Here is an 11,369-nt window from a genome sequence, read left to right as displayed (position 1 = left end):
GGCTGAGTCAACTTGCTATGAGAAATGGCTAGCCAGCTCCGGCCATTCTTGTTGCCTCTGAAACCATTCTCAAGGGCAAATTGAAGGCCACGACAGCTGCCAGGCAGCGATGTGAATGACAAATCAATGGTATCAAAATGCAATATTAATGAATCACAATCACGGTTTGAATTATCATCATCAGATTTCCAATGTCACTTTCCTCTTCTGGGTTTTCGTCAAACCACTTCCTCAGTTATTGGTTTCTTCATCAACTTCTGTGGTCATCAGAATCCAGACTATAAAGACCTTGAATCCAGACGATGTGATGTTAATGACGTCGTCCTTTGTTGGGTTCTCTTGTGTAGGGCTAATAGCAAGAACAAAACGTTCAAGGCAGCACTCAGGATGAAGATACTAATACGTTATTATGGTCAACAAGATGCAAACAAAATCATGCTGTGAATAAGTTCCAACTACTTCACGACCTTTCTATGATGAGATCAAAGGGAAGAAAGGTTCATATGGGATAAAAACCAACTACACTATGACCAATGATTTTGAAGCGCCAGTATTGGAAAGATAAACTGATATCAATCAATCTTCCTTTTCCACTTGGTGAATTACTTCTACCCTGAAAGTGCGCCCGCGAAGTACATCTTCCACACATGACAAGATCCAAGAAAAAGGACAAGCTCACTCCAGGAAATCGTAAAACACACATTAGGCTTGAAAGCATATACGGATGCGTAATAGCATACCACAACAGAAACTACAAGTGCATACCCCATAATTAGGAAAGTCTTATATGGCTCAAATCCTTACACTTGATTATCCTGCCCTAGTTAAGTGGAAAAAAACTAATGTCCCACTCAAATAAAAATAATGTATCTATGCAAAACGAGTAAAAATAGAGTGTAAATTTAGCCTCTCCTTCTTACCTTGTGTTCAAGAGGCAGAACCTATAGCAACAATCTACCAAATTTAGCCATCATAACCAAACCAGAGATCTCTGCATAAAATCAAATGTATGATGTTGTAATATGAGAGCAACAGAAACACAGGCCAAAAATATAAAATTCAGAAATCAGAATAATAATTAAAAAAAAAAAAAGTATTCAGAACACAACCTCCAGGCTCCCAGCAAATGACACACCGACACAAATAAACATAACTGTCAAACCCGTACAGGCGAATATCAAAGGGCACCACAAATTAAAGAACAAGGAGGAAGTAGCTGCATTTTTATCATTTAATTGCAAATTACTTGAAATATTTTCAATGTGCTGAGAATGAAAAGATTTCCACGGTAGAAAGTCCAGCACAGGAATGAAACATGCTACACACTAAAAAATGACATCCTGAAGAAAATAGTAATTCGAACCAACAAAGGACTCTAGCAGATCAAACAGAGAATCAAATTTAATAGGGATGGCAGCCATACTAGAATGGGAAAGCAGAACAGAAGTTCAAGACGAATATCAGCAAAGAGCAAAATGAATCACCTTCAGGATTGAAGGTCGGGCTTGACTTTTTGGGGCTCTGTGCCTTCTTTCAGAAATATCTTAGACCCGGAATTGCTCAAACCAATGTTTTGGAGCAGCTGGGTGCATTTTGTAAACACGAGCTAGAAAAGCCTTTTCACTAGTTGCAACTAAGCTTGCAATGGAATAGTCTTTGGTACATAGACCCTTTTCCGCAAGCCACGTATGAAATCTGTACCTAGGCTTAATGCGGTTCTCTAAACCGAAAAGCAAATAACCTGGATATGTGTGTAGATACTCTAAAGAGCATCCCACTCCCTGACAGAGGAAATTCACCTTCTGCTCCAGAGTTTGAACATTTTGGTTTAAGATCTTAGGGGTCATTCTTACCATCTTACAAAGCTTGGAGTATCCAATCCCCAAACTCAGGAGGCAATCAAATCTTTCCTTTAATTCAATACTAGTGCCATGCAAGTGTGCTAAGAGATCAAAGATTGAAGCATTTTCCCCAAAGCCCCAGTTGTGTAACAAATTTAGTTTACTCATGGTGTGATTCGGGGTCCTCGAAACGTGAATCATCTCCAAGCCACTTCGGTATTCCTCAGCTCGGTCTTCATCAGGGTAGCTTGCTATATATTTCATTAGCAACTGATGATTTCCGTCCTTGATTTTATTAAAGAACCACTCGTGTAAGTCCAAAGCCCTCATTACCTGAGGCAGATTAGCAATTTTGTTTGTCCCCAATACATGATCATACTTTTGATTAACATCCTTCAGATTTTCAGTCTCCAAGCCGGAATATTCCAATAACTTCATTATGTTAATCACTGGCTTGTCTAAATTAAGACTCAACAATTCTGGGCTCTGAAGAAGCAAAGCAACTACCTCCTCGTTGTTTACACCAAATCTACAGAAATACTCAACCTTTTGAATCAACACCTCTTCATCATGTTCAAGAAAGATGTTTTTATTTCTTCCTACAAGCTCCACTAACCTTTCCTTATCACCACTTAAATCATAAAATACCCGAATTTTCCTACAAACCTCGTGCCATGAATTCATATTTCCCTCAACAGATAATGCCAGCTCGAAATCCAAAAATACCAACTTCAGAAAATTTAACAATGCTTCGCTTTCAGCACATACTTCACAACCCCCGCTCAAAGTGTAAGGGAAAGCTAAACATATACCAACTAAATGAACATTACAAAAACCATATTTCTTAAACTCCGATAGCTTAGACTTGAGCTCTCCCGCACTACTCCTAAATATGGAACTATTCTCCATATACAACTTACCCAACTCATTCCACGGAAACCCAAATTCGGAAAGCGCACCAGCCGCATCGAGAAGAGTCCGATCTTCGGAAAAGAAAAACTTGTTCGAAGGCAACAACCCAGAAATATCATTATAGTCTATGCCAATGCTTTCAAAAAAAAAATCGAACTCATTGATGGGGTGGTACCTGAGGAATTTCTTGAAATTTTTTGAGAAAGCGAAAGCTGAGAAATCTACCTTTGCTATGAGACTAGCAAGCGAAAGAGGAGAGTTCTTACTAATATGCTCGGCATAAACATAAGGCAAGCAGCTTGTGCCATGGAGATATTCAGTGAGAGCATTCTGGGCTTGTAGGATAGCCGATTTCTTGTACCTGGAGTTTATTTTTGAAATGTTCGGAAGCTTCGAGCTGGTAGATAGACGGCGAGCAATGAATACGGAAAACAAATTTGAGAACATGATCGCAAAAGTGGATTCTGGGTCTTAAATTCCTACATGGCGAGAAAAAGAATCGTATTTTTCTTCACTTTCTCCCCTCTTCGAAAAAAACAGACAGTCAAGAATCGTCTTCGATGAAGCAACTGGTCCACGGCCTCGCAGCTCGAACGCCGGCAAGCATATCATTCCTATTTTCCAGAACGACTTGTCCTGTCTGCAAAGCAAATAAAAAGCAGCACAAGATGTGAAATCTCATCCGTTGATGCAGCGGACGATTAATTATTGCCACGTGTCCCTCATAGTAGGAAATCTTGGCCGTCCATCCTGAGCAAACTCCAACGTTCTTCCCCTGGGCCCCCAAGTTGGCTGTTCCCATTAGTAATAAATCATGGCCGTCCATTATGATAAATCTGATACGTCCATTCTTTACCCTCGGTTCTTACTGTTTAGATCAGCCATGAAGTCCCCCATTCCTTCAGCATTTGCGTCCGTGTCAATGGTCTTTGTCGACGGGGAAAGGATAGTTCTGCGGGAGAAAACATCGTTGCGAAGGTGAGGCTTCAGTATGGTGCTTTTTCCTTCTATATGCGCCATTTCTCAGATTGTTTGATGATTCTTTTTTAGGAAGAAGAATATAACTTAACAAAAAAAGAAGAAAGAAAAATTTTCGGGTTTGCCAAGCCAGTGTGAAAACCGGAGGGAGTAATTTTGTATGTTCTTCGATAATGAATGATATGTTAATGAACTAAGGATTGTGTTAGGGATTCCTTTTTTTCCTTTTTTTTTTTTTGGCCCTTGGTATTGTTTGCCTCTTGTTTCGCTTCATCAATTCCTTCCTTTCTTCTCAGCCTCATTGCGGTGTCTGGGCTCTGATCTCCATGCCATCACGCGCCTGAATAATTCCCTTTGCTGCTGGTTGCTCTGTTCTCTGCCGGTTCTTTGAATTCCTTCCCACCTCTTCGATTCTGCTCTCTCCTTCATCGGATTGAGTCTGGTAAGGGATTTCGCTCTTTATTTTCATATTTTTGCTCCTTCTGGATCCCTTGGTTCCCTTTTCGTTATTATGATTCTGATATCCGTTTCAGGTGAAACCAATTTTCGTTTTTTAAACCATTGTTGTTTAATGGTCCTTCAGGATTGAAATCCTTTGTAAAGGTTCATGCTTGATCTCGTTCTTGTATTTTTCTGGATAGATTCCATGTAGTTCATTTTTTGGAGTTTGAGCTCATAAGCTATTGTTGGCTGTGTCATTAGGATATTTATAAGGAACAAGAATAAGATTCAATTTACCATATTGTACTTAGTATAGAGAACATTGCGCTGTTATTGAATCATGATCTAGGCTATTGTTAGGGTTGGAACTTAGAATTGGGTTCATAGCTTTTTACTGGACTAAGATTCAGTCGACCATTTTACGGTGGTTACTGACGGAGTACATTGTTATTTTTCAATTCATGCCTCCACCTACCTTGGCCAAGGCACTTCCACTTCTGTCTAGGAATACCTAAAGGTGGAAAGGAAATGAATAAATTATCATTTCCTTTGCCGCAATTTAGATGAGTGGGTGATGATTCTAAGAAAAGTTAACAACCACTGTATGAACTGTTGCTGCATTGTATTAATCAACTACTGGGAAAAAATGTGATGGACATATCTGTAGATTAGTGAAAAAATGATTATGTTGCTTGATTTTGTGGTAACTAACTTGATAAACAGAGTACTTACTGGCCTTCCGTAAGGTTTTGAAGGGGATGATTTTTTGTGTTCCCATGAATTGTGACTGACAGGGAAATGTGTCTCTGTTCACAAGTTATTTATAGTTGGGTGAGATTTTTTTATTGTTTGGGTTTTTGAAAGAAACTATGCTAACTATTGTGTAGGGGACTGGTGGGAAGATATTTGTGCATATTGCTAGGTTAGAGTGATAGCAATGTTAAGATTTAAACGAGTGATGTAAGTTGCACCGGATGTAGTTTTTCGTTTGATTTGATTCATGGTCTTTCTTTGTGGTTTCTCTGATGGATATCCAATGGAATTTGAATGCATTATTGTGTTGACTCTTTGTATGTGTTTTTATAGACGTAATTGCTCTTTTTTTTTTTTTTTTAATTGTGTCTTCAAATTTGTAATTAATCAAATCGTGCAATGTCTTTCAATTAGGAGTTCTATGTGGAAAATACATACATTTTTTTAGTCACATTGGGAGGGTTTTAACTCTAAATCTCTACACGTACTCCACCTGACCTTGATCACATGAGCTGATCTCAGGTGGCTGGGATTTCATCCTATGCATAATTGATTGTATGATTGATTAGCGTTATGCTGCTAATATTGAAATCAAGCATGATTTGTTTGTATTAGCTATCTCTACAAATTAAATGTTCATGTCTTTACACATTTTGATAATTTTGTCTCTATTTGCATATTACATTCTTATAATACTCTTATGTCTTGTTTAGTAGGAAGCATTGAAAATGAGGGATAGAGATTGGGATTGCAATTAAAAAAATCATTAAAATAGTATTTAGTAGGAGTAATTACTTGTTGTATGGAATTAGGAAAACCTATAGAGGTGGGATTGGGGAATACCACTTCCTTTGATGGTATTCTCCAATCCCATATATATGGGTTTGACTAATCCCATATAACAAGCAATCTCTTATGCTAAGCACTCTTTTAATAATTTTTTTCAATCCCAATCCCAATCCCTCTCCCTAATTTTCAGTGCTTCCTGCCAAAGACAACCTTAATGTTCAGATCCTTAATGCAGTGTATTATTATCGGTTCATTGTGTTTTCAACTGTAATAGGAAACTAAAGATGGTTCCTGAAGAAGTTATGAAAGCTATTTTCCCTTTGCTGGAGGGTGTTGATCTTGCTTCCTGCATGGTAGTATGTAAGCAGTGGAGAGACATAGCCCGAGATGATTACTTTTGGAAATGTCTTTGTGCCAAGAGATGGCCCTCAATCAACAAGCGACCTAATCCTCCTACTGTGAACTACTATAAGTTATACCAAAGCTTTTATAAACGCCAGCGTCGAAAAACTCTTCTCCCTCCCAGAATTTCCTTTGAAGATTTGGAGTTCTTCATTGACATTTGGGCTGAGAATAGATTACTTTTCTCGGAAGTGGTTCCTGGCTCCGTGCTGCAGCAAGGAGTTAAAATTCCACCTCCTGGAGTTTGTGAAATGCTTAAATATTACTTGGATGATCCTGAATTTAAGATGACATTACCTGTTGAACCTAGGATTACCGTATCTTCGAACCAGACTGCAACAGTTAGTGTCTCTGTGTTGGCTGGGCGGAAGGATTCAAATAAGGTTGCTCGCATCATTAATAAGTCTACGTTTGATTACATTGATCAGTCATCTTACAGGGCCTTGGCTTTTGATTATCTCGACATATCTCCTGCCTATCCCTTTTTGTCTGGCATCCGGGCATGGATCTCTCTGCTATTTATGGGAGATGGAAATGATGGAGCCATGGATGTGTTTGGTATACAGATGGATTTCTGTGATGTGGCAAACACCAAGGAAGAAGTCCTGTGGCTATTGGACATGCTTGATTGGAAGTAAAAGGCTTGAAGTGTGATGATAGATCCCTAAACTAAAATAACTGGAAGTAATGCCAACATCCTGCGCTGATCTTCTTAGAGGTTTTACATGACTTCATAATTGATATTATACCTTGAATGTTCGCATTCTGTAAATACTTTATATGCTCACCATCATTAATGAGTACAATCTTTTATTTATTTATTATTTTTTGGCTTGGATGCACTAAGTTGGCCAAGTTAGAAGGTTCCAACAAGATTGTGAGGGCTTGTGTTTTGTATAAAATTGAGGGTCAGTCATATGTTTAGGACTTGTAAATCATATGGTTTCTTATAAATTTTATATTGTATAAAGCTTTTTGGATAGATGTTGATACACAAATATATAGCTTTTCATTCATGCTTTTTTAACAGAAAACTTGCATATGGTTAAATAAAGCTTTTGTTATGAAGATAATTAGGTTGTGAGAAAACATAACGCCACTCTTGTTCAAATGACAAGAGCCACATACATAGTGCAACTATGTGAGTTTTTTACGCCAGCAGAAGTTGATAAATTTGTTGGAATTTTTCAATGGCATGCTTAATAAGTCGAGTTGGTTTAGATATGATAACAACCGTTAATTTTTTTTAACCTTTTTGCGGTGGTAATTAAGCACTCATCTTGAGAGAGAACACAATATGAAATTAATAAAATGAGGGAAAGCATGAATAAGCATCACTACTTGTCTCAATTTATTAATTGGCTTATTATTGTCACTGAAAAAAGGGAAGATCTGTGCCAATGCATAGGTTCTTAACATGAGTTGAAATCTGTCAACTTACAGAGAATTACTGAGTTTTTTTAAAAAAATAATAATTACTAAAAAGTTCTAATAACAAGTGAATAGTTAAAACTTGTTATTATTTTATATGTTCGAATTTGTTATTACAAGCTGCTTGATTGCTATGGAACTTTTGGGTGAATAATTTTTTTTTTTTTGAGACTTCATAGTAACTATCCTTTATATCTATTCATGCATGCACGTTTCGTCGGAGAAGAATAAAAAGTCTATGCTGTTTAGAGTTGCGAAAATTAGTGATTTCTGGGAATTTCATAACTTTCTTTGCAAAACGATCAAAAAGCTCATCAACAACTCCCTCTCCAAAATGCTTCTCATTGAGCACTTCATGCACAGCCCTCGCTGAGGAAACATAAGTTTCAATGTTTGGTAGAAACTTTCTATCCATTTCCTCGAGGCTTAAATCTTCGTTACTTTCAAGTATTTTCTTCAGATAATTCAGGTGTGGGAAGTATGTGGGCACATTGTAAGTGTCCACTTTTTCTTCACTTACTAGCCCCTGCAGTAATAAGAACCGTGTCGAAAACCAAAACTTGATTTAAATTCTCTTACTTAGCAATAAATGGCAACAATTAACAGATTTCTCGCTCAAAAGCTTACGTAACAAATGGAGTGAATTTCTTTAATTCTCCCCCGCTTTTTGTCTTAATTAAACAAACCCTCCTTTATTTTAAAAACATACACTTAAATTCAAGCTACAAAAAAAATATTTATGTTATGAGTCCCACATTGGGGAATCTCACAACTGTTGTGGGGTTTATAAGTTCAAGGGGCTCTTCCTCCTAATAGGCTAGTTTTTTGGGATTGGGCTCGCTTATGCTCATCACAATTTACTAATTATACCTTTTAAAAGAAATACATAAGTTTCAATGGATGTGATGACAAATTAAAATTGTAAAATTTTATAATATAATTAAAATTAACAATTTTTATAACATAGTATAAAGTTTGAAATCTTTTGGTTGTATAAAAACTATTTTTGGCAAACATAGATGTTTAAATAATTCTCATGTCAAATAGGACTATATTTGTCAAAACACAAATTTAAGAGTGAAGCTTAATGTTAATTAACAATTGGATATATGAAAATAAAATATCAAATATACAAGGAAGCTTTGTATAACATACATTTTAATTTTAATGAAGGCTTATATATGTTTTTAAAATAGAGAGAATTTTTTTGTAATTTAAGTAAAACAAAGAGCTTATTAACATATTTTACTCTAATGAATGTTAGTAGGAAAAAAAAAAAGTACGCATTAAAGAATTCAAACAATTACATACCAATCTGGCCATGTCCATTAGACAACTTCCCAACAGTTCAAGTTCTTTGCCAGCATACAAGTCTGTACTAAAATCAACCACATCATGAGCAGCATATGTCACAATTGCCATTAATTCATTGCTCACTAGCTCTTGTGCTCTGGCATGAAGAAATGTCTCCAAATCCATCTTAAACTGTCTCTTATAAGCATCTTTAACTTCACTTGGAGCATTAGTATATTAAATTCTTCCCTTGTTCCAAGCACACCACAGCTTCTATCAGTAAGCTCTCTGGGCAACTTAGATAGCCAATTCAGTGCTGAAGATAAATGAACTAGATGCAAGCTTTGTCCTGGAAACAAGCGTCCATAGAAAGAGCCAGGAATTCCAGCTGCAAAGTAGTTTCTATTGGGAGGAAGCTTTTGAAAGAGAGTGTTGAAATCATTTGAAGCTTGATCATTGAAGAAGACTAGGATTTCTGGGGTAGATTGATTTTGTGATTGGCATTGGATTCGTATTGCTTCTATTATGTTTTGAACTGCAATGAAGGTGTTTGGTCTAGTGGAGGGCCCCAAGTCAACTATGCAAATTGGGTTTGTAGAAGAAGCACAAATGGTTTTTAAATCAAATTTGCTAGCAATCGCACTTTGGAGAGGGTTCTTGACTGCTTCAATTGCTGATCTATGTACAAATTATTGTTTATATGATTATGTGGTTATATTTAAATGTTTTTGGAACTTTAGTTGTGGCTACGTAAAGTTGGCACAACAATTTAGATTATTTTTCTTCCAATAAGGGATGAAACCTTTGGCCAGAGAGAAAAAATTGACAGAACCAATAACGTGTGTGTGTTTGTGAAGGAAAAATGTATACCTGTAGCTGATAATTAATATTTTGCATGTCATTTTTAATATGTTTAAATAGATATAATAATAAACGTTATAGTTATAAAGATAAAGAATAAAATATTAGAGAAAGATATAATCACTTTAATAAAAAGGAATTACATGTGTAAAATGACAATTAAAGACCATCTAACAAATTTAATGTAATATAAGGATTTATATGCTATTTAAACTTGCGTATGTATGAATGATTGAATTGCACAGATTAAAAAGTAGTTAAAATTGATTAAAAATAATAAATATGTTAAAAATATAATTTATTTTCTTTAAAAAAACACTTGTATTTATGGATAGTGAGAGAAAGGGAGCAAAAGGATCGAGGATGAACAAATTGTTAATTAATGCAGTGGGACTAACTAATAATTAAAAGAGATAAAAATTAAAAATAGTACTAAAATTTTTTAATAAGTTAGTAATATCTCTTATAAATAGTAGCATCTTATTCTTATAAAAAAACAATTTCTTATATATAGAAGCTGATGGAGTAATATTGGATGAAACTAAGATCACATGTTTGAGAAGTAGGGTTTTGAGCATATAGCTTTGAGGACCATCTCCTCCCTTCATAGCAAATGATTCAAGAGATTCATTCTTCATCTCTGTTTTTCTTTTTTTAATTATATCTGCATGATTCTAGGATGGTTAAAGTCGGTGACAATAGTTTTCTGAAGAGTATAAGGAAAAAAGATTAAAAAAAAAAGGTTATACATAACGTTTTTAATTAAGAAGTGAATGATTGATCAACACTTTCATCCCTTCCCACCTATTTCAGTTATAGGATGCAAATTAGGTTGATGTGAATTTTTCTTTTAGGATACAGTTGGTGAAAACTCTTATGCCCCTTTTGGTTCATGGAATCTGTAGGAATGTAATGTAATATAATAGTTGGGAATGTAATGGAATGCAATGTGGATTACAAGGGTTTGTTTGGTATGTCGTGGGATGAATATATTATTTAACTAAAAAATTACTCTTTTACCCTTAATCACAACAAAAACTCTCCCCACATGATCAACATCATCATCATAGATCAAGCACAAACCACAACATAATCAAACCCAAAGAACGAGCCACAATCTGACCAATGAGTTTAAAGATGACTATTCGAAAACAAATATGGATAAATGCACAAGTTACTACTGATGCGAAGATGAAGATGAGGATTAGAGGAAGATCTGACTAATAAATATTAACTAAATGAGTGTTCCAATTCAAATTAATTTTAGATTTGAGACTAGGAGAAGAACAAAGGTGGTGATGTAAGGAGGAAGAGGATGATATCTGAGCCAAATCTACTACTAAGAGGAATAATGGTAGTGCTAGGAGATGAATGATGGTGGAGCAAGATCTATGAAAAGGTGTGAACTATGACAAAGAGAAAGACGCTTATGAGCATCAGAGAAGATGGTGAATGAGGTTCGTGGTGGAGGACACCAGTAAGGAGATGAGGAGGGAGGAAGGGCACATGAATAGAGATGGGTAATATGGGAAAAAGGCAGTGGGAATAGGGATTACATAGGTTTATTATAACCTGTTTGGTTCATTGAATGATATAGAATGTAATGGAATATAATGTAATGGAATAATGATTACATGAGTTTGTTTGGTACGTTATTAAGGAAAGACG

General features: G+C 35.9%; 3 protein-coding genes across 5 annotated transcripts; 1 reads left to right on the top strand and 2 right to left on the bottom strand.

Annotated features, from left to right (window-relative positions):
* Nucleotides 1–192: 192 nt before the first annotated feature.
* Nucleotides 193–3,371, bottom strand: LOC114716931 (transcription termination factor MTEF18, mitochondrial-like). 3 transcript variants are annotated; one of them, XM_028902005.1, is made up of 3 exons: nt 1,485–3,371; nt 921–991; nt 193–257 (listed from the first exon to the last, which is right to left on the bottom strand). In XM_028902005.1, the coding sequence occupies exon 1, from the start codon at nt 3,198–3,200 to the stop codon at nt 1,545–1,547; it is 1,656 nt and encodes a 551-aa protein (XP_028757838.1). In that variant the 5' UTR covers nt 3,201–3,371; the 3' UTR covers nt 193–257; nt 921–991; nt 1,485–1,544. The 3 variants fall into 3 exon arrangements, with proteins under 3 accessions (XP_028757838.1, XP_028757836.1, XP_028757837.1); XM_028902003.1 differs by having other exon boundaries at nt 211–349; XM_028902004.1 differs by lacking the exon at nt 193–257 and having other exon boundaries at nt 763–991.
* A 334-nt stretch (nt 3,372–3,705) lies between these two features.
* On the top strand, nt 3,706–7,114 carry LOC114716928 (F-box protein At5g39250-like). The gene is made up of 3 exons (XM_028902001.1): nt 3,706–3,731; nt 4,028–4,173; nt 5,989–7,114. The coding sequence occupies exon 3, from the start codon at nt 5,999–6,001 to the stop codon at nt 6,752–6,754; it is 756 nt and encodes a 251-aa protein (XP_028757834.1). The 5' UTR covers nt 3,706–3,731; nt 4,028–4,173; nt 5,989–5,998; the 3' UTR covers nt 6,755–7,114.
* Nucleotides 7,115–7,746: 632 nt separating this feature from the next.
* LOC114716891 (probable S-adenosylmethionine-dependent methyltransferase At5g37990) lies at nt 7,747–9,026 on the bottom strand. Its single transcript, XM_028901957.1, has 2 exons — nt 8,859–9,026; nt 7,747–8,073 (listed from the first exon to the last, which is right to left on the bottom strand). Exons 1-2 carry the CDS (start codon nt 9,024–9,026, stop codon nt 7,747–7,749), a joined length of 495 nt encoding a protein of 164 aa, XP_028757790.1.
* Nucleotides 9,027–11,369: the final 2,343 nt, after the last annotated feature.

This window comes from Neltuma alba, unplaced genomic scaffold (genome assembly GCF_004799145.2).
Source record: "Neltuma alba isolate B1F8T4 unplaced genomic scaffold, ASM479914v2 tig00011698_pilon, whole genome shotgun sequence".
Taxonomy (NCBI): Eukaryota; Viridiplantae; Streptophyta; class Magnoliopsida; order Fabales; family Fabaceae; genus Neltuma; species Neltuma alba.
The sequence above is the reverse complement of the archived record's forward strand: the minus strand, read 5'-3'. Positions and strand labels throughout refer to the sequence as shown.